Source organism: Colias croceus, chromosome 8 (assembly GCF_905220415.1).
Source record: "Colias croceus chromosome 8, ilColCroc2.1".
Taxonomy (NCBI): Eukaryota; Metazoa; Arthropoda; class Insecta; order Lepidoptera; family Pieridae; genus Colias; species Colias croceus.
In genome coordinates this window covers 2,998,001-3,025,500 of record NC_059544.1, presented here as the reverse complement: position 1 = coordinate 3,025,500, position 27,500 = coordinate 2,998,001, and the positions used below count along the sequence as shown (strand labels likewise).

Here is a 27,500-nt window from a genome sequence, read left to right as displayed (position 1 = left end):
GTATTGTATTTTATAAGTCATCATAATTTGTAAAGTAGGTAGATAAAAAAAACTGTTATTAATAAATCATATTTTTAATTCATAAAAAATGTGGTTACATTATAAAAAAGCAAATACAGCAGAAACCCAGACCCAGACAACCAAATTAGAATAATATTATTTCATTCCCTTTGAACGCTCTATCATCATGTTATCTAACGAAAATTATTGTAAACAGAACTCTTTCATCTTCAAGGAACAACATTATTTATAGGAATATAATGAATACTCAAAGACATAAGACAATTTCCTTAATAAATTTGATACTTATATTCATAATAACATCCTTAATTTAAAAGTTTTCCAATCTAAAGTTCATCATGTATAACAGCATCAATCTCATTCGATGTATTCAATAATAACTTTTGAAATTCCTTATTAAAATAGTCCGCAATCATATTCCAGACACTAATTGAATACCAAATCAAAATACCCAACGAGAATACAAAACGAAAAACAAATCCTATCATTTTACTTTGCTCTTACAAAAACGTTTAAAACTTTATAAATTAAAAAGGAATATTTTACTTCAATCTAAATTGAAAGAAATATTTAAAAAATACATCCAAGAACTTCACATTAACATACGAAATATGAGTGGTCTTAAAAATTGAATAGTTAGCAAATCCGCACTTACATCATCTAGACTTAGCGGCTTAGTATACAAATAGGTGCCTATATAAAGTTCGCAAAAGCATACGCTAAGTGTTAGGTTTTAAGGCTTTACAAATAGGTTACCTACTTAAAAACGGGGACGTTTTCTGAGGCAATGTAAAGCGATACCGTTTTCTTGGTTTACTAGAGAACAAAAAGTTTATGTTACGCGAAAGCACAAAGTTAAAACATCCTAATATACGGAAAGATACTAAGAATGAGATCCCAGTAACAAGAATTACAATATTGTTATACAAGTTTAAATATCGATAACATAATACGTCTAATTAGAAACACTTATTAACAATGCTCAGCTCTAACATAATATTAAATTCTAAATTCTACACAAGTTGGATATATCTGAAGATTTCTCTTCAATGTGAAACCACAGTAAATTGTGTTCGCCGAAGCTTATATTGTATAAATCACTATAACAATTACGAAAATTCCAATTACACTTGACAATTTAATAAGTAATTAGTAGAAATCCAACAGATCTGGATGAATTAATTTGACTTAAATATTTCCAATAATGAATTTCGGCTTAGTACGATATAATTGCTGGAAATCTGGGTTGGTTAAAATTGATTTGGTCGATCGAATTAGGTGGAGCCGAACTCGGTTATAGTTTAAGTGACAGTTGGATCGGCTGCCCTCGATATTTTGAAATATAAAATTTAACTGGATGTTCGATTGTTCTGAAATTAATGAGAGGTGTTTTGTTTAAACATATTTAACACAAAACACTGGTTAATTTATTAAATCTGTGGATTTGTAAAACAATCACTGTCAATTACTATTTAATACGCACATATAAATCTGCCTGTCGTGTGTTATATATTATCTAAATTAATATAATATTAATAATATTATAGGTGTTTTCGTATGTAGTATCTTACACCTCTACAGAATATAATATTTTAATTAAACGTTGAAAACACTTAACTTAAACATTAAATTTAAGATAATATTGAACTACAAAATTAAGGCACTATTCTAGCGTTTTCTATGTAATTACAACACTCAATTTCGTCCTTATAATAATTCTCTTTGTAATTAAAATCTTATCGCGTTCTCATTTGCTGTTATTAAAAGTTATTTGCCTAAATTTTGCACAAATTATTTGACAGTTATTGTTATATTTTATCAGCGTATTCTATTCGTAAACTTATAATTTAAAACTATTTCAGTAAACAAAAGTCTGTAGTAATTATAGTAACGTAGAGGGTTATACACATACAGTATTGTAATTCATACATTTAGCAGAAGGTTATATAATATATAGTATTGTAATTCAAATTATAAAATTAGTACAATTAATATTCAGTTTCAGTGCCGTATATAGCTTCGGATATAATATTGAATACAATTTGCAACTGGGGATACACCAGAGTCGTTAGTAAAACAATGCTGTTGGCTATGACGAATAGTTTCATGTTCTCCAAGCCATCGTCTGATCTGGAAAAGTAAATATATCTGGCATTAAAATGTATATTAAGGGTTAAGTGCAAAAGGTATGGAATATTCCCTTCAGTTTTACAAATGAACGTGAATTAGTACAGTTTATAAAAGAACCAGAAGTATAATACAAATGTAAAATATAACAAAATATTCTGTCGTGACGCGTCATAATATTATTTGGTTTAAATAGTTGCTAGATATTAATACTTTAGTAACATTTGAGTTTTCCTGAAATATATTTATACGGTCGATTTCCCTCCTGTCGAAATGAGAGTAATTCACTTATATACTTATACTTTTTATTTCTTGTGGTTTTGTATACAGCATCTGTTTCGATATGCTAACTATTATATTACAATTTCTCCTCTAAGATCTAAAAGCTTAAGACCACAGCCTTGATTAATGGCCAGTCTGTTGTTAAAGTTGATTTAACTACCCGAAGGCAAACTTCATTTAAATTACTACTAATAATAGCAAATGTTTGAAGACAAACAAATCTTAATTCAAAATGTTTGTTTAATTACATCTCAAATATTATAATTATTTTGCTTCAGTCTAGGTAGAAATGTCATTAATTATACTTGTTTTCAAATAACATGCTTTATACAAAACTAGCTGTGCACCGCGGTTTCACCCGCATTGCTCCGCTCCTGTTTCAACGTGACGATGTTATATACTATTAGCCTATAGCCTTCCTAGTGAATGGACTATCTAACACCGAAATATTTTTTTACATTGGACCAGTAGTTCCTGAGATTAGCGCGTTCAAAAAAAGAATACGTGCAGCATGGCACTCGAGGACTGCCGCGGTAAAGCTATTGCATAGACCCGCATCGCTGTGCCGGTTGGAGTGGGGGGTGTTAGGTTTTTTCATTACGGAATTTTCACATTCGGTCGCCGCGCTCAAAGTCTGAGATAAAAGCTATGCAATAGCTTAAACAAACAAACAAACAAACACTTTTGCTTTATAATATTAGTATAGATACGCCCTGAAAAATAACTATAACAGAAAGCGATAGACCATTACAGAGTTAGTCGCTACAAGCCATGAACTGTTTGTTTTCAAATTGAATGTACAATAAAATACAGTAAACCAAATGCGCAACTAAGTTGACCTAAAGTGAGAGCTTCACGAAAATTCACAGCAGTGCCTTAAGGCTTCTTGTCAGTTCCGACTCGATTTCCCGCTTATTTTGGAATACAGCCAGTTTCCTACGCTTTTTGTTGATACGAAAATTGTTTTGCTGTTTGCTCTTTGCGCCCGTTCAACGTCCCTTGCTTGCACAAATTTAAGGTAAATTTGGCAAGACAAATTAGTCTTAATTTCATTTATTTTAAACACAAACGGTTTGATTTATAAGCGTTTGATGTATGTGTTGATGATGTGTTGTTGGGCTTTAAAAGCTTGATGTTTTTTGTGTTTAATTTAAATAATCTGCACGTCAAAAATAGTCTGGACTACAAAATAAAGATTTTAACTTATGTAGATTTGAAATATTCATCGCGACATAAAAACGATGTACCTATTTGTTGTTGTAGATTTTTGGTTGTTATTAAAAACAAGTCTATGGAACACAAAGGCTTTTTGTTGTAGAGAATAATGTGAAGTATATAACATTGCAGTATTAAAAATATATCGTCCTTAATGTTAGAGAGCACGTTAAAAATACTATAATCTCATTTTGTATGAAATGTATTTCTTTTTAATTTTATAAATACATACATATTATTATCTTTTGATCCCATTGGTAAGATTATCTCTGAGACTCTTGAATTTAATATTCCTTTTGTAAAATAAAAAATATTTATACCATACGAACATCATTAACTACTGAGTATTACTATAATTATACATGTAGGTTAAAAGCATTATTCTTTACCTTAAAATTATTTTAAGGAGGTATGTTTTGGGGATTATATTATACTAGATTTTCGCCCGCGGCTTCGCCCGCGTTTGCAAAGGAAAACCCGCATAGTTCCCGTTCCCGTGGGATTTCCGGGATAAAAACTATCCTATGTGTTAATCCAAGTTACCCTCTATATGTGTGCTAAATTTCATTGTAATCGGTTCAGTAGTTTTTACGTGTAAGAGTACCAAACATCCATATATCCATACATCCATACAAACTTTCGCCTTTATAATATATATTAGATAGATTATTTTTAAGCTCCAGAAATAGATTATAAGTATATTTCACTTTCCAAAAATTGACTGATTTATTATAAAAATTTACTCTTTATTATAATCCACATAACTGTCTAACATACTAAAACAAAAGCTCCAAAGTTTTTCACTACATAACACACACGTGTTCCAATATTTACCTCAACCATCCGCCGAAGCCTTGGTTTTCTTCATCGAGGGAATCCAACTTTGGCAGCGCGCTCTCCTCCGCCTTGGGGGATTCCTTTTGTGGTTTAGACACGGTTTTCTTACCAGAAAAATGGCTCTTGTTCTTCTTCATAACTGAAATTTTAAGTTTATTTGATCTTGTTTTTGATATTATGTTATTTGAGTATGTTGAAATGGTAGTTTATATATTTGTTTATTTAAATTTTATTTAAATTTATATAAAAATAGTGAAATCCTCCATCCATACAATTTCCACAGTATCTTTCATAGCTTATTTTTTACTATAACACTATACGAATTTTGAACATAACTGTATTTTAACTGTAACATAAGAAAAGTAATTCAAAAGTTCTCGTAACTAAATGGATAAATGTACAAATTTTCAAATCAAAATTATGAAATCAAACTCAAATCAAGCAATTATTCTTCGCACTAGACTTTAAGAAGCACTTTTGATATTCATTTTACTTTAAATTTTAGTAATTACTTTTTAAAGCGGTTTTTACAATCGAAAAAAGCACTCAAGCAGCTGTTTTCAAATATACAATTAACACAATATTGAACAGATTTATCATTTTTTAGTGCGAATAATACATACCAATTAAATAACCACTTTAGAGTGCACTAAACATGCCTAAAACTCCTTGACAGATAGCGAATAAAACCACATACCTGTTAAAAATATAATAACCACAAGCGAGTAGTGTACACGTAAGGAGAAAACACGTTTCTTACCAGCTTACACTCCCCGCGCTAATCAAATATTGTCTGATCCAATATACTGTGACTTACTGAGAACGATGTAGTGTAAGAGCCAATGATAACTTGATTTAAAATCTTTTATTGAATAAATAGAGAGATGTATGTAAATGTATAAGAAATACAGTCAGACAGGAAATAAAGCATTCGATTTGATCAATAACAATGTATAAATATGCCTATCTAGGAAATTAAGCGTAACTACACTGTAAAATAACACCAACAACAACAAAACGACAACTTTAAGCTAAAGTTCTGAATTTAATGAATGCGTTAAAAATAAATCCACTTTATTTGGATAACAAATGACTTGGAAATCGATGGTATTATAAGTAATTTAAAAGATAGCAGTGCATGTGGTTGGGATGGTATCCCAACCAACTTCATTAAAAAGGCGAAACACATAATAATTCCTTATTTAACTAATATATTCAATTCATGTATAGCTAAAGGCATATTTCCTAATGTTTTCAAGAAGTCGCTTATCCATCCTGTCTATAAGAGTGGGGACAGAAAAGATGCTAATAATTATAGACCTATCTCTGTGCTCCCTGTCCTTTCGAAAATATTAGAAAAAATTCTTAATAAACAACTAATTAACTTCTTGGAGAAATATAATCTACTCTCAAACTTCCAATTTGGTTTTCGAAAGGGCAGGTGCACAGAAGATGCAGTTAATCACTTGGTTAATCAAATAGGTAATCATGTCGATAAAAAACAAAAGGTTCTAGGTATCTTTTTAGACTTAAAAAAAGCATTCGACACGGTTTCTGTACCGATACTTTTGGAGAGGATGGAAAGGTATGGTATTCGTGATGTTCCGTTAAAAATTTTTAAAAACTACCTCGAAAATAGATTTCAGTGTGTTAAAATAAATGATCATCTTAGTGACGACTGTCCTATGTTATTCGGTGTACCGCAGGGAAGTGTGCTCGGCCCAACTCTCTTTTTAATATATATAAACTCTCTCTGTAATTTAAATCTTGCCAATGGTTCAATTATTAGTTTTGCAGATGATACTTCACTTATCTTTCATGGAGGGAGTTGGGCTGAGGCGTGCTTCCACGCGGAGAACGGCATCAGAACTGTTTCTAATTGGTTGCAAAATAGTCTACTCACCTTAAATCTGGATAAAACTAATTTTATTGCGTTTAGTTCCACAAATTCTTCTCAACCACCTAATGCAATTGTTCTGCTATAAAAATGGTTCCACACATTAAATACCTAGGAGTTATAATCGATAACCTTTGTAAATGGAAGCAACATATTGAACTTATAACCACTAGAGTTCGAAAACTATCGTGGATTTTTAAAAGACTTAGGGTATTACTGGAACACAATATCATCTTTATGGTTTACAAAGCTCTTTGCCACTCAATTATCCAATATTGCATTTCGGTATGGGGTGGCACTTTCAAAACGTCGTTATTAATTCTAGAAAGAGCACAAAGAGGCATTCTCAAGGTCATTCTTCATAAACCTTTTAGATATCCAACTGACCAGCTGTATAGGGAAGCTAAAATTCTGAATGTAAGGCAGACATATATATTGCAAATAACACTTAGACAACATAAAATAACACCTCTTTGTGCTGTCTCTTCTGGTAAGAGAAGAAATGACCTTGTATGCTCTAACCTTATTCCGCGTACTGGTTTCCTTCGTCGCCAATCTTCATACATGAGTATATTTTTATATAAAAAAGTCAATAAAAGCCTTTCTATACACAATCTTACCTTAGTAAAATGTAAAAAGAAGGTTACAGAGTGGTTGCTGACCCAGAATTATTCAGATACTGAACAGTACATAGTTCAAATAAAAATTTAGCAAATGCAACCACTATAATGGCCACTACATCCACTCACGCGCTTACACACTCATTCACACATACATTCACACACACACACACACACACGCACACTCATACATACACACAAGCTCACACATGCATACAAACACGCACACTCATTCAAACACGCACGCACAACATATGAGTATATCTACTAAACTTGAGTTAAAATGTATAATTTAAATTTTATTTTGTATAATTTTGTATAAAAAATAGCTAAATTACCTAAATCATTATTTAAGTTAATATTATGCTATAGTTTTGTTATTATTGTGTCATTAAGGAAGGTGGACCCCAAAACACAGGCTGTCCTAGTTTGGGGTCCAAATGTTACATGTTTGTACCTAACCCACAAATTGATCAATAAATGATTTTTATTTTTTTATTATTTATTTTTTATTTACGCAAATAACAGTTATAGTTATCACCACAAGGTACATAACAACATAATATTATAACAATTTTACTTCTACAAAAATAAACGAAAATCCAGTCATTAATTACCTATTAAACATTTCATCATCATGGAATTAAACGTAGGATTTTTATTAACCTTTTATTGGTGTCAGTTTCACTAACTTAGTATATTAATAAAATTCCAAACACGTTTAAAACTTCATGAAAATTGTTCAACAGCTCTTACACTAAACTCGGTACGTCATAGCGCTGAACTAACGAACCGCATTCAGTGAAACCTTTCAGTCATGATCGATATTAACGTTAAAAGGTATTAAGGGCAGCTTATATCATGCAACTTTATTAAATTTATTATCATTATAAAATGTAATACGCTCTATTAACTTTTATATACGAAAAATCCTATTCCATCGAATTAATTTTGCATAAATTTAGCGTAGTGACAAATTGACAGATTATAATATGGAGCTTATAGTACCTATTTAGTTTATATTGAACATATTATTTATGATCAAAATATAAACAGTGCTAGCGAAAATGCTTATTTCTATACTCTATTATTTGAATTTATAAAAGTATAACATAAAGTGGTGTTCGTGTTGACATCCATATGCGTTTTTAATTTGCTTAAAATCTTTTATTTCTACGTAACATCAAATATGCAGACTATCGTACCTTTTTTAATTAATAATGGACATATTATCAACATTGCTATTTATTTATGTACCTATTTATAAGAAATACCAACGTTTGTTTTATTCATTAATAGAACAAACACGAACTAACTATTAATTTTATAGGTACTCTACAGCGAGAAATGCTAAAATAATAACACAATAAATATAACATTTAAATCAACAACTCATCTTATTAAACAATATCAAACAGTGAAACATTCAAGCGCTTTTGGCAACTTCTACGAAATGCTCCAACTCAACTCAGTGATTTAAATAAAGTACCAATAAAGGGAAATTGGGTGAAAGAATTCGCTTAGAATTCTATAATTTCCGAAGACATGGTAAGAACCCATTTTAGTTTCAATAGATATCGGGGAATGCACTTAAAAAACACTTAAGTGTGGATGGATTAAAAACGCATTCTTACTTTAATCTAAATTGAATATCTTTAGATTCTCTCTAGATACTATTATTATCTTATTTTATTCAACTAAAGGTACAATTAGCAAAATTAGTACGAACGTTGTTTTTGTATCATTATCCATTTCCTAGAAGGTGTTTCAATGTTACCATGTCTACTGGACAAAATCTGAAATATTTCCGGAATGATTTTCTAGAAAATAGCTAATTAATAACGTTAACAAAATGATTATACTTTCTGTCCTTATTATTAATGGAGTATTTTTATCTCATACTGTAATAATTTTACTTGTAGATTTAACTGAAGATAGGTGTCTCAAAATTTTTATTAAATTAAATGATTGGATATAATTTGAAATTAACAAGTTATAAAGGCACAAATATCTATTATGCCTATTGATAACGATATCAACAATTGACTAAAAACCTCGGAGAACGATACAAAAAAGGATATTTTTCTTCGATAAAACAAAACTTCAAAGGAATGAAAAAGAGGATCGAAATTTGTATCGGGAACAGCGCAATAACGTGAAGTGTAGGTACTCGAGTGAAGCCGTGGGTGAAAAGCTAGTTATGAAATAAAATACATTTTATTCTTATACAAACACAATATTCATTATAATAGGCTTTTTATTTCAATTATACGAATGAAATGTGTGAAAATGAAGTCTAATATAATACTGTATTTTTATTAAAATGGCAGATGTATTTGCATTCAAATAGTTTTGTTCAGCGGAACTTAATACTTTGCTAACGAAGCTGTTTTCACGTACCTACGCGACAAAAATAACCGACTATTTATTTAATCCAGCCGCGTGCGAAATCTCCTGACAATCCTGTTTTTCTATATACTCGGCCTGCTTACGGAATTTTGTAATATATAGTGTGGAAATGTGGAATAGCTATATATACCTATTCCACATTGATATATATAAATCTCTCAGCCTATTTATAGTTATAAATATTAATTGCTTCATTATAAAAGCACATTTCAATAAGTGGAACATTTTGAATATGAAATGAAATTAAAAATTTAATGATAGCGGGAATAAAATGACCTACTTAAAATGTAAGTTACAGTTGCTTTTACGTGCGGTCTGTATACATAAAACGCCTTGCATCATGAATAAAAAGTTGTTTGGCAGACTTAGGAATAAAATTGTATTTTGATGTGCTTGCTTATAGTTAAGGGGATTTCAAAAATAATTCGTTGAGATCATAGTGAAATTTATAATAAAATATTATGATACATCGGCAAGAATAAATGTGATGTTTTTCACCAATTTACAATTTTTTATAAAGATAGATTAACATAAAAATATCAAATAAAACTAATAATTTCAATAGTTTTACGTATATTGAATCGATTCATATTAGAAGCAAAAAAATAAACCACGTGACACGAGCACGGAGCACATAAATTATTCAGAAAATTAGACACTTCACTATTAAGCCACCACGTCTCTTAATTATTTCATGGAAAACTATTTTAGCTATGCCTCGCTGCATTACGTAAAGACAATGAAATATGTTAATTTCGTGATTTAAAATGTTAAAAACCGGCTAAGTGTGAGTCGGACTCGCACACGAAAGGTTCCGTACTATATATCCTCTTTATATTTAATTTTATTTAATTTTTAGTATTTTTTATTATAGCGGCAACGGAAATACATCATTTGTGAAAATTTAAGCGTTTCAGCTATCACGGTTTATGAGATAAGGCAGACAACGAAGTCTCAGTATAATACTAAATATTGGGTTATTGTAAATTTGCCACAAAGTTAATTCGTCACGTTTTTAAAACTCCATACATTGAAAGTAAATTCGTCACATGCCTTAAAAAGTATGTGTAAGTTCGTCACAGATATATTCGGGTTATTGTAAATTTGCCACAAGTAGTAAAGTACCGCCAGCAAGCAAGGCAAGTGAATTATACCTTTCAGCCTGCGATGAAACCAGCAATATAATGATTTACATTTTAATATTACAGTCATCATTCACATAAGGTAAATTCATCAATAACATAAGGTAAATTCATTATGGAGTCAAATTGATTTGCGCTTTTTAAAAGTTTGAAATGATTTTATATGTATTAGAATTTTTATTTTTATGGAAAACGAAAGTTGAATAATTATAAAAATAATTAATGTGATTTTAACTGTGATTTATTAAGTGTCATGATCATGAAACGCGCTAGTCTGTTTGAGTTTTGATTTTTATTTGCTTTGTGTTTTTCTAATATTATAGGATATGATTTAAGTAAAGTAAGAGCAATATCTTTACTTGTTAAAATAAAAGAATAATATTTTATCCTTATTTTTATAGGATTGTTATAAATATTGTAGAGCCGCTTTTAGTTCATTGCATTTTAAAAATATTTATAGAGAGAACTGTGATTTTTACGATTACCTATGTAGAATAATATAGATGTTAAGTAATATTTTTTATAACTGTTGTATATTTTTAGAACATTCAGGATGTAAGTGACAGTCACCCGAAAACTTTAACCATGGAATCATTCTGAGCAACTTTCTCAAAGAAAGCATATTGTGGAAATGAAAAAAAAAATTTCAACCTCCCATACAAAATTAGCATCTCACTTAAAGTTTTCGGGAGGCTGTCCCTTACACCCTGTATACAAAATAGGTGAAAAATATTTTATCCTTATTTTTATACGATTGTGATAAATATTATAGAGCCGCTCTCATTTCATTACATTTTAAAAATATTTATAGAGAGAACTGTGATTTTTACCATTACCTATGTAGAATAATGTAGATGTTAAGTAATACTCTTTATAACTGCTGTGAATTTTTAGAACATATACAAAATAGATGTTCCTTGGTTTTTAGCAAAATTTATCTTTGTTATGCTTTTCCTTATGTTTTTACAAAGTCCATCGTCATCCAATTTGACTGTGATTTTTTTACATGTAAGGTTGAAAATCTAAAACTGATTAAGAAATAAACATTTTAAATTAATTTATTGCTTAATTTTTTTGCTATCTGTACTTAAATTATCGATGTGACGAATTTACAATACTTGATATTAAATCGTGACGAATTAACTTAAAAAAAATAAAAGTGTGGCAAATTTACACATACTTTTTTAGGTGACGAATTAACTTTGTGGCAAATTTACAATAACCCATATATTGAGCCCCGAGCGGCCCGATCTGACCACGACACAATAGATTTTCTATTGTGTCTGTGATTTCGGGGGCTGAGTTATTACGGGGCCTGTTTTACCCTTTCGGCACGGAACCCTAATAATCAAGTTTGTAAGAATGGCATGATAATGTAATAAAATAATCTAAAATATAGGTACGAATAGTCTACTTTCGTTTCGAATATAAAACAGAATTGTCGATAATCTCATTTAAAAACTATAAGAAAGTCGCATTAAATTCACAAAGTTTAAACTGAGGAATAATAATAATCAAGCGTTTTTTAATAATTAATTAATAAAAAAATTTCGCTGTACTTGACTAATGTGCTAAAAAGTTACTAATGACCTCATTGAAGACCTCCTCGTGCACAAAAACCTTATTAAAATCCGTTAATATTACTTTAAAATCAAATTATATTTTCTCATTTCACGAACCTTTCCCTTGAGTTTATTATAACCGAGTCGTTAAAAGTAATTGAGTTTCATAGATACCTACCGGATATCTTTGTGTAACAATGTTATTTTATTTAGTAGTAAGGTATGTATAATGTATTTTATATACCGGGAGATAATGAATAATTCACGATGAGTACATTATTTATTAAGTACTTGTTGCCAGAGGGACTGGTTCTATTTTCTGTACGAAACGAGTGTGTTATTTTTGTAAGTTGTTGAACTGTATTTTAAGTAGGGTAATTTGTTATTTTTTTTAATATTGATGATAAATTATATAGCATGTCAACTATTGATACTAAAATCCATCTGTCTACGTAGTATATATCTGTCAACTGTGTGTCAACGCTGGATGCATTTTTATTTTGAATGAATTATATTAATTTGTAAATGTCACTTTTCCGTTTATCGAAAAATAACTATAATGCACTAATTAGTAGATATTATTTAATATTTCTATTTTTCGTTCTTACTTAAAGTAGGTACATAATATATCAAAAAAACTTCTTGAATAGACACATACATTCCAGTTTTTAATAAGACAATACACATTCTCACATTGTGATTGACATCATCAAAGTATTACCAAGGTAGCAGATTAGCCACATCCATTCAAAGGGCTCAGGTGTGATAACACCCGTGAAGGAGCCTGTAAAGTATCTCTCAATCGACTCGAGCTCAGTATGTTACACCAGAATTGGTATCGTTGAGAGTTAAGAAAACGGGGAAATAGGATGTTTGTGTTGTAATAAATAAAATAGAGAATGAGAAATATTAAGTGTTGAGTATTGTATCGTACTATAAAGCCTAAGTTTTTAAACTAAATAACTAACCGCTTGCTTATCAATTTTAATAAATAAATGTTTCAGTTTAATAAAAAAGCAGCTTAATATTTAAAATACTGGCAATAATTTGTATAATCTGCATGTAACACTTTTTATTATTTTAATTTTGTAAATTGGATTGCCTTTTGAGTCAATAATAATAGATAACTAATCAACTATTAAATAAGACTTTATTACTTCTTGTCCTTTTCAATCAATTTGATTCACACGAGTAAATTGGTTTTGATAAAACCTTGCTCAATAATACAAGACTAAAAGATTTAATGCCAACCCTTTCCTAGAATTTTCTGTAAAGACGTAAGTAAACATCTTCGGATAATAGCTACCTATTTCTTTAGTTAAACAAGTTTTAGAGACATCTTATTGAATGGGAACTTACAAATTAATTGCAAATAACAAATAGTTTTTGTTAAAGTATTAATAGAACTATTCCTTTGTTTAAAAGTGTACACTTTCTTCGTATAAATATTGTATTTGGCTGATAACTTGTTAAATATAGGATGAAATAACTTGATATCGTAATAATATTTTCTTGTGTTTTATTCTTGTTAGATTTTTTTTAATACATCGCATTTAAAATTCGTTTAAATCTTTAATTTCTAAATTATATATATACTATCTATACTTAATAATATTATAAAGAGGAATTAATGTTTGTAATTATGTATGTATGTATGTATGGTTTTCACGCATAAACTACTTGACCGATTTTGATGTAATTTGGCACAGACAATCTTTAGACCCTGAGAAAGAACATAGGCTACCTTTTATTTCAAAATATGTACCACGGGCGAAGCCGGGCGGATCGCTAGTATTGTAATATTTTGAAAGCTTATAACAAGTATTAATCAAATAGATTTAAAAAATAAAGTCAAATTACATACTTTATTTTAAATATCATGTATCCGAAAATATAAATTATAAACATCTGTTTTAGTTTTACACAAAAACTACTAAATCTATTCAGCTAAAATTTCTTATGCAGATTGATCGTAGCCTAGTATAACGAATTAACGATAAACTAATACCATAAAGGCTTTTTGTCTGCGTGCAATGACAGTTTAAAATAAAAATATAATTATACCTGAATCTAATACGATAAAGGCTTTTTGTTTGCGTGAAATGACAGCTTAAAATAATATGCCTGAATAATCATCGATACCTTTTACAACCACCTGCGTAGTACGGTACATGTTTACATGCATTATTAGGTATTTTACTTTGATTCCTCTTAGAGACTAACAAAAAAGCTCATTCAATGTACAATTAATTACCATATTCATAGTAAGATAAAACTTCATTTAAGAAATCCTCTAAGAATATCGTGTCACATGAAATAACCTTTGAAATTATAAAACGGCTTAAAATCTCACGAGCGATGAAAAGTGGTATACTGATCCCAATTTTCAATAATGTGGGTAATTTTTTATCCCGTAATGGTTTTCATTATATGGTAAGATCCTCCAGAGCTTTTCGCACGAATAAGCTGTGACGTTACAAACACATCTTTACTAAGAGTCGTACTATGTCGCACTGAATACATACGGGGAATTATTTTGACCGCGCACACTTTAAATTGTTCGTACTTTTACAGCTGAAATCCACTTCTATTCGTGGTTATGATGTTAAAGAGCTTTCTAATCGAAATGTGTTGTACGAAACTTCAGCAATGTATGTTCTAGGTTTTTACTGAAGTCGATGATAAACAAGGTGGCATTATTATTTTTCAGAATCAATTTTGCTAAAGTTAAATAGAAAAAAAAAATTAAAATTGTTGCTGCATGATTGCATATCCTGTCATAAAATCACAGGTAAAACGAGAAGTTACGTTCTTTTATTGAGATACGATTGAGCACTAAAAAATAAATTGGCAATAAAATATTAAGTTATAACAAAGTTTGAGTGACTCTCCTTTCTTGACTTACATGTTGATATAATTAATAATTGTTGTCTTTAACAAAGTAACGAGCCCTATATTTCATCCATCAACAACAACGTCCAGCGCCAATTTTTCGTAGCGTGCTCGTGCCTAATTCAGGCCAATGTGTTCCGGATATGAACCATTCGTTCGTAGGAGGTTATCTTGCACTCGCGTTCTGTGAACGTTTGTCACGAGAAATGTACCAGAGGATTATTTTAACGTACAATCTCGCATGCGTTGCTTCAGTTTAGCTCTGAAAGTAAATTAGTTCTTGCTCCTGCATAATTTTGTCATTTTACCGTTTTTAAAATGTGTTTGTTCTTTTAAATGTGGAGATTGGTGATGTTTTCAGTGATTTTTATGGAATGTTTTTAATGTTTTAAAATGTTATTGTGGTTTTGTGTATGTATGTATATGAAGTGAATTAATCAATTGACACTGTTATAAGAATTATACTTCACAACATTTTCTCCCTCTTCACTCCCTTGATTACTTAATTATATTATGTTTTTTTCGAAGAGTATGTAGGTTGACTAATTTATCCAAAATAATAAAATTGTCAACAATTAACTATGCAAGTTCTAGAGACAAACTTCATTCCATGAAGAGGTTCAAATGGTCATATTTTAAAATTAAACATAATTTAACTTTCCATTTCAATATTTTATGCACAAACATTTATTAAAGTTTATTTGACTTTGACATTTGATATATTTTGATCTATATTTTTATTTTAATAGAAATCCAAAACGAAGCAAAATATGATACACAATTCTATTTCACAACCTAAATAAATAGCGTATCACGTTCAGCGGAAATCACAAAAAGCTTTGACATTTCCAAAGGAGTCGCTAAAACACAGGTAAAGCGGGGCGGTATAATTGTATAGGATATAACCCATTTTCAGTGGACGTTATCTCTCGCACGTGTTTCTACCTTTAATGTCAAATAGTGCTCGCAAGATTGTGGATGGTACATAAGATTTTACGATTATTCGAAATTTAGACGGCACACTTTTTTAAATTCTGTTTTTTGGGTCATGTATTTAAAACTTGGCTAAGAAGTAATGTTTTAGTATCAATAATTAATGCCAGATATAAATATTTAAATAGGATAGGTTTTTGAACATGTAATTAGTAGATAGAGGAGCTATATTTTTATTGAAACTAATTTAATTAATTGTAATTACCATTAATCGAGTGATCTTTTCGCTTGCGATGATTTGATAATAATTATATTTTCTGCAAATGAACTAATGAGGAAGGACCTAAGATCCATATTATGGATGATTCAGAATGTTACGCTATTAACGTAAGGTGTTTAAAATTACAACCACATTGCAAAATTCTATAAAAATCGTATAAAAAGTTATCGATTTAAAGCCGGTTAAATATCCTTTATTGATAATACATAAACAATCACAATATATGAGATTATTGTATTATGACTACGTGTTAGCCATAAAAAATCTAAAAACTCACACATAAATATCTTAGATACCAGCTCTCAGCGAAAGATTTCGATGAAAAATTCAATTATAGATTTTTATTTTCACCTCGGAGGAATATTTTGAAGGCGTCGTTGGAAGTATAAACGAATTAAACTTATCCACCAACTTCGGAACCGCTAATTAGGTTTTCTCCAACGCTACAACTGTACAGACATTTTTAGTTTGATAATTTTATTGGGTACGTGAAATCAGGTTCAGTATTTAACAAGTCATTTTTTATATCAAGGTTTTTTAATTTCATGTGATCACTAACGTCAAATGACGCCTTAAGACGAGTTTAACTCATTTGTTAATGCACACTAAATTATTATTAACATGCAAAATTTTTATTCAAATTTGAACAGTATTTTTTGTGCTAAAACATCACATTTATATTCTAATGCAAAACTTTCGCGAATTTATTGGTCATTTAATCTGTTTTTATAGAAACAAAAAACAGACGTAAACCTGATTTATGTAACAGACAGTAGCTAGTATGCCCGTGACCTTCTAATAAAAACTTGAAATACAATTAGTAACCAAACTATATTTATACTAAAGATTCTCACCATCGATGCATATGTATGGCAAACATTAGAAGCACTCCCCAAGGATACTTAACAGGGTCACAAACATTCCTCTGTTCAACCATTTGACATCCTTACAGGGAATATCAAAGAGGTTTCCTTTAAAAACACTCTAAGCCAGTTTCGGCGACTTTCAATGGAGCGGTATGAATTTATTTATACATCGACCCTTACTAAGATAAATCTTTCATTTTACACACTCGTATCTCGTTATGTTTTTATTGAAACTGCCCGCTCTTAATCTTATATATTATTGCTACGATGCAAGGGTAAATGCCGAATTTCATTCATTTTAAATCAACCATTTTGTGTGGTGTACGAAAGTCATTATGCTAAATGGCGGACATGTTAAGAGGCTTTGTGAATGAATACAATCGAGTGGGTTAAATAAATAACGCATCATTATGGAGAGGATGTATTTAAATACTTTAAGCGATCATTTTGTATGTTGTTGTATTTTGTTTTATAAATTTGTAATTAAAAAAATGTTATAAAATGGATACGGATTACCTATATTATGTGTTTAGTTTTCCCTAAATCAGTTTTTGCAAAATATAGTGTATCACTTACCGTACAATCGTACACATATTACCATAATAAGGGCTTACAAAATAAAGCCGTATTTTAAAACTAAAACATAGTGTTGAAGTATGATAAATACCGTTTCGTGTACCGTAGCTGTGATTAAATGCAATTTGTCATTTTGGCCATTCGCCTGTGACGCGAGCCGACCAATGGCGAGTTTTAAATACTTACAGAACTTTACGCTAGTGTTATGGCTTTACCAGATAGAACGCGTAATAAGCGCGTCAGAGCGCTGATCTGATGCCGCGCTACGACGCCGTGTACTGTCACTACGCGGCTATATTATAATATCGTCAAACAGAGCTACAACGCTCGCTACGCGCCTACGCGTACTGTGCGATACTACTCGTTATAATATCAACTCAGTCCTAATCATCGACTAGAATGTAACGCAAATTTCGATGTCATAGCTTGGCGTCAAATTAGTTCTTTGACCCGCGCTACGAACTCGTTCTATCTGACGAAGCCTTTATTAATAACACGCTTGGGTCAAACATTTTTAATTTCGGTTTTATCGGAAATATATTGTGAGGATCATTTTTTATTAAATTTACGGGAAACAACGAAGTTGAGAGAGGAAATTGAACGGAGAAGTTATATCGATGCATGATACGGTTAATGTTATTAATTGGTCATAATTAATTCTGAAGAAAAGGTTTTTATCGGTAATATATGGAAAGGCTTAATGAAATGAGGGGCGATTTTTTATGAGAGAATTTATTGCAGATGATAATATCACTTATAATGCAGTGTGTCTTTAAATAATAATTATTATTCTTTGCGAACTATCAAATACCTAATAATATAATCATAATAATATTATAAATGTGTATGTAATTAATGCAATTTTACGTTTTTGTTTTAGAACCGAAAATAGATTATTAAAAAGCGTTTAATAAATCATTACTCAGTGTAAAATCAGTGTTTAAAAAAGGTACTTAAACAATTTATAGGATTTATTTATTTAGTACTTTTACAGATTAAACTTGAGACATAAACGCCCGCAAGTCCTTCAATTCTATAATATAGATAAAAAGCTAAGCTACTTATATTATCTGGTTCACGACGACCATGCAGTAAGTAAGAACGTTAAAAAGCGGGTAAAGTTACGAAAAAATATATTAGTGCTATAAAATACTTGAAGGGTATGTTAGTCTGAGGGAAGCTTTTAAATGTATTTCTAGAGTATAGCTTGCTATTTTAAACATGTTTTATTATTGTTATTCGTACCAAAATATATTACAGCCTTCATAACATAAACCAACAATTAAATTTAATAACCTATAGTGACGTCACACCCCGGACACTCCATACAAAATTATCGTTTTGACAGTCACACTGTAGAGACTGCAAATGTGTGTGTTAACGCTTTATGGTTGGCACATTTTTGACTAGCGTAAAAAAAAATTCGCGTTTTTCTTATGAAATACATCCGTAAACAGCACAATATCTAACCATTTTCTACGAAAAACGATAATCACTTCTTCTTCTTCTTCTCTTAAATAATGGCTTCAACGATAATCACAAATACAAAATAATAAAATTACTTTAAGTCAATTTGATTAATGTTGTCAATCTTCGTTGCGTATCGTCCCTGTAGAAAAATATGGACCATTTTATGTCTGATCGTGCGGGGTGGGGTAAGTGTTTAATTTTGGCGGGAGGCGGAGAGTGTCCGTTCTGTAGCGTTTAGCTACTATTATGTATTCTGTGGTGACGTGTAGAAATATAGGTTAATGTTTTAAACATAATATAGTAGGCAATATTAGTAATTATGAAATAATTGCATGTGTAAGTCCAAACATTAAATGTTGCATGGTATGATGTATTTTATAAATAGAAAGATGTAAATTGTAGCACGTTATGTATTTTATAGCTGCCTTAATAGTTTCGTTTTTCAGAAGTTATTAATTCCTTTTCTAAATGAATTATGGCGTACACTCAATAAAGAAAGTAAATGTGCAAAATATTTCAAATATTTTGATTGAAATAATAATTTAACGAATTCAAAATTCAATTTTAAACTCTCTTTCGGTTTCTCTCGAACATGGCTATGAATCTAATGAATCTAATTGAAACAAAAAATGATTCTATAGATTTTTTGCATCATAATGTTTAAAAGTTCGCAGAACTGCGTGTGACAATTTAAAATTTGTTAGCGAACTCTATTATCCTGGGGCTCAGAGGCTAGTCAATTTATTTAGAAGTTACGTAATTTAAAATCGCCCTGATGACTCTTAGCTTTTAACAGTCAGCTAATTATGAACTTTGTTAATAGGTTTAGTTCAACTGCTATCTTAATTTCTTTCTTTTGGCGTCTTAAAAACTGAAATTGCTTTTATGAACTCTAAAACTTCACTATCTGTGTTTGTTATGGTAATTTCAAATTGTTTTTGTTTGAAACTTTTCTTAATATATTATGTTAAAAAATATTTTTTAATTATAGCTCCTAGAATGTACTTTATAAAGTACTAGCTTTCCGCCAGTGGCTTTGTCCGCTTTGTCTAAAATCTAACAAATTTTATACTTAAACCTTTTTCGAGAAGCACTCTATCTATTAAAAAACACATCAAAATCGTTCGTAGTTTTAAAGATTTGAGCATACATAGGGATATATGTACAGCGAAAGCGACTATTCTATTTACCTACTACTTCTATTTGCATCTTTTTTAATGTTTCGCTGCTCCTTCTACTATTCAATTGTTTATTTTTATTCAAACTTTACCTATATCCTAAGGTTGCCTGGAAGATATCGCTTCTTAGCGATAATGTACCGCTCTATATTACTTTGTTCGTATTTTTGTTTGATTCTGTTTTGTTTTGTGTGTGCAATAAAGTGTTTATTATTATATCCATGTTTTTTCAAAGAAGTACATTTATTCCAATAAAATAAAATACCAATAACATGCAGTTGGACAGTAAACTACGCGCAAAATATTCAATATATCGAAAGAATAATTCCTAAATCCGATTGCACCAAACATCACGACATAAATTAGTCGAAACTTACAAAACTGCCATATTCTCTCTTTCCGCTTCAATTTGTGAAACAAATATTATTTCTACTCTTTTTTAAAACTAACAAATGCTGTAATAAATTCGTTACCTGTCGAAAGTTCAACGGGAATCTATTTAAATGTTTCTCGTTTGAAAATCCTTCTATTTCCTAGTGAGTCGTGGATAAGTGAAGAGATTTTTGAACTTAATTCTATTATAACGTCGATGTGCTCATTGACTTTAAATGTAAGATGCTCTTCTATGTGAAATGAAGTCCATAATCATGTAAATATAGTTCAGTACGCTAAAAAAGAAAGTAACAAAATAGGGTATATTAATAGTTAGTTTATTTATTTAAGCCTTTATTGCTGATACAAACATACATATAAAACTAAATCTATATTAATAGTTAGTTTATTCATATTTAATTCAATATAAAATAAATCTTTTGAAGTCGGGATATTTTATCATAAGGTATAATTTTTAACACTGTTTACTTTATTATGTCAATAACACTCACCTTCTTTTTCCCCTTATTGAAAATGTTGTTAAACGAATCCTCACCAAAAACATTTTTCTTTTTTGAAGTAGGTAAGTAATAAAATATTCTTTGCATAATGTAAAATTTCAAATATGAATTCATCAAACGGGCCAACTTTAGGCCTGTTTTACATAATATTTAATGAACACGCGTATATTCTTAAAAACACCGACAAAATTTGTCAACTGTGCACATGTTGAGTAATTTGAACATGGGAAAAGGTATTTTGATCTTTATCATTTCGTTTTTAAGTTTACTTTTCAGTAGCAATTTACGTAAAAGTTTCAGGAAGACTAAGTTGATTATAAATGCACAGCTCGTTACCTTATCTCAAGACCACGGAAGGACGTATTATTTAATGTATTTTTCATTATGACGGCGAAGTGGGTGGTGAGTCTGGCTATTCTCTAGGCAATTTAATTCCCGTGACTGTGCGTTTCAATATGCATAATATCTTCTTGTATAATGTGTATTAGATTACTATTAGTTTGTGTAGAAATATGAAAGATACAACAAATCTTGATCAATTAATCGGAAAAAATATTGTGGGAAATTAATATTGGAATAAAATATACCTACACCATTGTCTCATCGAAAGATTTTGAAAAGTTTTTTTTTATTTAATTTCATATCGTACCATTAATGCAAGTAATTAAATATCTATAAAATTAATTTCATTTCAAGATCCTATTCACACGCATAGATACAGATCAATGTTCGCCTTTTCATTCCTTTTTCAATTGAAATACAAACAAAACATAATATAACCGTTACAAAATATTTATTTTTTTCTTCTTTTTGCACTATCCCATTAACTTCATACATTTGCTTTCCCATCAGGTTGCCTGGTAGAGATTGCTTAGCAATAAGGCCGCCTCTTTTACAAACTATGCCTTTCTTTCGTATTTAATGTTATTTTTGTCCTAATTTTGTTTGTGCAATAAAGTGTTATAAATAAATAAAAAATGTAAAACGACTTGTGACGATGAAAGTTGGAAAACATCAAAATGCATGAAGTGGCGTTTTAAACAACATTCAGAGTGCAATGAAACTCGACCATTGCTTTGTTTCCTATTGAATTTCAAACACAATTTCAAGTGAAAACTGCAATGTATAAACATTTGATCTCGAAGCATCTTTGAAGCCTGCGAAGTGCCTTGAAGTACTGTTTCACACTTTGTATATAAGGAGGTAATAAAATTTGAAAAGCGCTTCAGGCGTATGAATTTGATATTCTTGACTCGTATACAAATATTACTTGACTTCTCTGAATGTACTTTGTAGGTTGTTTTGGTCAGATGGAATTATAGAAATATACTTGACAACTATTTAATGGTTTGATAATCATCACTACATAGTATAAAACAAAGTTGCTTTCTCTGTACCTATGTCCCTTTATATGCTTAAACTTAACTTTAAAACTACGCAACGGATTTCGATGCGGTTCTTTTAATAGATAGAGTCATTCAAGAGGAAGGTTTTAGTATATAACTTATTAGGTTTAAGACTAAGCAGACGAAGCTGCGGGCGGTATGCTAGTTGACTATAAACACCATAACGTATGTTAGTACGTACTAAAGGTCTATTTGCGGAATAGAAATGCTGTCCAAGAACTAGAAGTTTATATACTTAGTAATAACAACTTCAAAAACACAAAGTTTTGAATACCTAGGTAATGTATTATTTTCTTCTTTAAATCTCGTAAACATTAAAAGAAATTTAATTTAAAAGAAATGTTGTTTACTTTTTACACTCTGTTAAAACTTATCTCTTTTTAAAGGCAAATTACGAAACTTCCCTGTCAGTTTTTCTGAATCGCAACTCTGTAGCTTTCCAAACAGGTTGTATATTATAATTGTTATGGATGAAGAGATACAAAGTCGATAAAGTGAATTTCAACGAATTTTGTTTGAGTTTTGAGTATCTAAAGCTATTGCTATTGCTTGCTCCATGAAGTGTAATGTATCCGGTATTTCAAAATACATAGTAGGTAACTCACTTATCAGTGATTACACCTAATAAACAAGTCAGTCAGTCATTCAATACATAATATTTTACTTTATGCTATATTATGGTTCCGACATCAGTGGAGGTTCCTTAACATAAAGTATAAAGGAAAAATATTACATACAAAGTAGGTACCGAATAAACGCAAAGTAAACATTGTCCTTTATATTATAACCTCTGCAACTAGTCACTAGGTCCTTCGCTATTTCTTTCAGTTTTGCACTTTCCATAGTCACACTAATTGAGTTTATACTAATAGTAGTATATAGATAGTGATAGTACTATTTCGCGCTTTCAATATAAAAATATCATTGACGTAGACAATATAGACTCTCGTTCAACAATAGATGTTAATCACTGTATCTCCGCTAGGTACATTACACTTGTCGCAAAGATTAATTTCACACAAACCAAGGTAATGAACATAAATGCATGCCGTGATTATAAACGTTGTATATCCATTGAAATGCAAAGTGCAGGCTTCACGCGTCTGCAACATTGCTAATGCGCAAAATAAATTTATGCTGGCCACGCTTTGCTTGCTCACAGCTGTTTGAAAATCGGTTTGGGAAAGTTATTTTTCTATTTTATTAGTTGCGGTGCGAGATTTCTTTGAGCGTTTGAATGTAAGATGTTTTTAATGGGACGCTATTAAAATTACATCATGATCGCTTCTTATAAATTAAAGGACATGTAATCTAAAACACCATAGAATTATAATTTATAGACTCAAGAATATTAATTATCATACAGTTGGAACATCGTAAAAGTGAAGTCCCATGTCCCCTAGTGGGGTAAGGGGCAGATGCATTATACATCTGTTTCACTGATCGATTTTCTTAAGCCTTCTGTGTTCTGCCAGACCGAGAATTTTTTTTTTAACCCAGGACCCCTCGGTGCTGCTTATGCGTCAACCATTGTACCAAGAAGGCGGCACATCGTAACAAATGAATATTAAGAATGAAAAAGATGTGTGGCACTCGGGGACTGCCGCGGTAAAGCTATTGCATGCTATGCCTTCAAGCCACACCTTCGCCCGTCGGAGTGGGGAGCGTGAGGTTTTTCGTTACGGAATTTCTCGATTCGGTCCCCGCGCTCAAGGCCCGCGATAGAAACTATGCAATAGCTTAAAAAATGAAATAAAGCAACACGAAAGCTTTGAAAGACGAATTCTTTCATAAATCTGACCCTACATTTTGTAACAAGTCAATATTCAAGCTTAGCCACATAAATTTAAAGCTTAATAATGATATAATTTTTCACAAAGACATGCTAAACTAGAATTTATGGGGCGCGTCAGTTTGAATATAACTTGATAACTTGAAAGACGAAAGCTTGACAAATGATGCCTCGGAGCTGTACGTGCCTGACTGTGATACAATAATAATGTCTCACAAATGTAAAGGATCGCAAAAACTATATTTACTAGCGTTTCCATTTTTGCTCTGATATATAACGGATATATATTTTTAGAATTGTAACTTTTAGTTTTTAATAGAACGCCAACTCCTTGCATCATTTCTGTTTGCAATATTTTTGTGTTTATTATGTACAAAACTAGTTTTCCGCCCGCGGCTTCTTCCACTTTGTCTAAAACCTAATAATGTATACATCGAAAGCTTTCTTGAGAATCACTAACTATTAAAAAAACCGTATCAAAATCCGTTGTGCAATTTTAAACATTGAAGACATAATATGGGATGGAATATTTAGGTATATAGAGGGACAGAGAAAGCAACTTTGTTTCATACAATGTAATGATATACATTTTCAACAATGTCTAATTGATTATTGATTCGTGGAATATCATAGTGCCAAAGTTATGATGCTTTAAATAATAAATGTACTGTAATGTAATGCAGTAATTCCAATAAACTTGTCTTCAATATTACCTCTCTAATAATATAATATTGTAAACAATTATAGGAATTTGTACCACGTTATTCCCAAACATTCATCAGTATCTTTTTAATTCCTTGAACATAAACATTCTAACAGCGATTAAAAATAACAAAATCTCACAAAATTTTCGGAGAGCTCTCGTTAACGACCTTTTATTTCAACTTGAACTCACATGAACATCGAACAAAAGATCCTCGAACCTTTTAACTTTGCAGTACAATATAAAGGGAAAAAGTACGCATTTAAACCGTTCGATCCCCCGGGAGTGGCGAGCAAAGCGATTTGTTTCAATCAGCCAAGTGGTCGGTTACTCCGATACAAACGCAGTGTTTATTCATTAGCCAGTTACTTTTGCTATGTCACGATTTACTAAGTAAAGGGCGTGAGGGTTTTCTTTTAAGGTGATGAATTAATTTTTCTAACATTTACGGCCCTTTTTAAACCTTCGTAATTTTTATATTATTAAAGTTGTCGTGATGAAAATTCTTGACAAGAAAGTTCAATAGTAACACAATACGTGTACCGTTTTAGAAACATGATTCCATGATATTTTCTCGATAGAAAAAAAATACAAAGTTCTCATTGTTATTTTTTTTAAATCTCTGGCATCTTCAAAATAACAAACGTAAAGTTACGACTTTTTGGATATTAACTATAAAATATACAACCTATACGTCTACCGAGTTAGAATTTTGAAATATGCGATGGTTTTGAAATAAACAAGAAATACTTGAAATTAGCGCGCGACCAGCCAATCTAGCGAGAGCCGTCCTGTACCTTCCTACCCCGATCGCTGCACGAGTCATTCCCGCTACGGCCGTCACACGGGGAACTTGTGTCGCTTGTCTTCGAGTCGCGCAATCGTAACAAAGGGTGACAACACGATAAGACAAATGGGGACAATAAAGAAAATAAGAAGAAGAAACATAAAGGTTGGAGGAAAAAGAATGCTTACAATTGGAACAAATTAATGAAGTAAGTTGGTTTTATTTTAAATTTGATGATATTTGTATTAAAGACGATGTTTGATATGTACCCCTGTTTTAAGTACATAACGAATGTGTAAGATTTTTTAATTTATAGCATACATAATCTTTTCAGAAATCCGGAATCCAGAAGGAAAATAAACCCACTAATTGTTCACAATGTGAACCCACTCCTTCGTAAGCACCTTCATTCAGTCAAAAATTTATGTTATCAACGCTCTACTGGTTTTATCGCATGATTCCATTTTTAGCAAAAAGCAACAAAGTGCAAAGAAATAAAAAATCATGGTGAACTTAGTGGAAGTATGGTGGACGTAATATGGAACAGGAGCTCATTGGAGTAGTATTATATTTAAAAAAAATACGAAAAAATTCAAGAATTACATTTCTTAGTAGGTGGTAGATACGTATGTTGTATAAAGAATTTGATGTTGATATTTATTTCATTTATACTTACTACACATGTGCGGGAAATTGCTTAGTACTAAAACAGGTTTATATTCATATTTACATAGTAATGTGAAAGTTTTTCGAAAAATTTTGTGTATATTAAATTGAGTTCCTGGGTGATCTGGAAACACAATTGGGCCCGGAAGGTGGCGCTGCAGTCACTCCTAATCACATGAACCGATTTGGATGAATATTTGTGTGCACATTTCATTGTTGTGGGATGATTGGTTGATTCGTTTTCACATTAGCTAAAATTATGTATTTTTGTTGTTAGAAAGTAAACTTAATTTAATGTTTATAATACATTATTATTGGTATACCTAAATAAGCCAGTATTCGTCTCACATTGCTGTACCTGCCTACCTACCCTACCAGGGCCTATTTTTGTTCTGGCTATTTTATTTTGATTATTTGTTGAATAATTACCATTATAATAGAATGCAAAAAATAAATACTTGTGTGAATTTATTTTGTGTGTTTTTTTTAAATAATTATTTTATTTCAAAAAATATCATTCCGACCGCGGCTTTGCCCGCGTGTAATTAGGTTATACCGTGAATCCTGTTTTATCCCATAGGAGTGTTCAGTCCAATTAAATATATGTATAACAATATTATAGCTGTATGACGACTCCATACATGTTTGTCCCGAGTCGGCCAGCGGCAGCGCGGCGAGTTTGCAAGAATGACTTGCCCGCGTTCGCGATAGCGAGCTATTAGACTCCGCCCACCAAGCAGTGGATTTTTTTTTGTGTATCGTCTTAAGTCCTCTTTATCGCTTGGTTATGGGCCAATCTGATAGCAATTTAGTTGTGAAAAATAAAAAACAATACAGTGTGGTCAGGAAACATTTTGTTATTATCTGATGTTTGAATTTTAATTCAATTTGTTATTATCAGGTGTTAAACAATATCTGCCTAAGATGAATCTAAAAAATATATAAA

At 30.8% G+C, this 27,500-nt stretch overlaps 1 protein-coding gene and 1 long non-coding RNA gene across 3 annotated transcripts; one reads left to right on the top strand and one right to left on the bottom strand.

Moving 5' to 3' along the window:
* Positions 1 to 44: 44 nt before the first annotated feature.
* On the bottom strand, positions 45 to 5,290 carry LOC123694067. Of its 2 annotated transcripts, none has more exons than XM_045639367.1 (3): positions 5,243 to 5,290; positions 4,480 to 4,621; positions 45 to 2,151 (listed from the first exon to the last, which is right to left on the bottom strand). In XM_045639367.1, the coding sequence occupies exons 2-3, from the start codon at positions 4,617 to 4,619 to the stop codon at positions 2,010 to 2,012; spliced, it is 282 nt and encodes a 93-aa protein (XP_045495323.1). In that variant the 5' UTR covers positions 4,620 to 4,621; positions 5,243 to 5,290; the 3' UTR covers positions 45 to 2,009. The 2 variants fall into 2 exon arrangements, with proteins under 2 accessions (XP_045495323.1, XP_045495322.1); XM_045639366.1 differs by having other exon boundaries at positions 5,180 to 5,282.
* A 20,233-nt stretch (positions 5,291 to 25,523) lies between these two features.
* LOC123693720 lies at positions 25,524 to 27,022 on the top strand. Its single transcript, XR_006751713.1, has 2 exons — positions 25,524 to 26,096; positions 26,223 to 27,022. It is a non-coding gene; the product is annotated as an uncharacterized LOC123693720 (long non-coding RNA).
* Positions 27,023 to 27,500: the final 478 nt, after the last annotated feature.

Bases quoted from the DNA above. Each gene is read 5' to 3' on its own strand.
- LOC123694067 (XM_045639367.1), bottom strand. From the start codon at position 4,619: ATGAAGAAGAACAAGAGCCATTTTTCTGGTAAGAAAACCGTGTCTAAA. The intron at 2,152-4,479 runs GTAAATATTGGA...TTACTTTTCCAG, and splicing joins GGCTTCGGCGGATGGTTGAG to ATCAGACGATGGCTTGGAGA.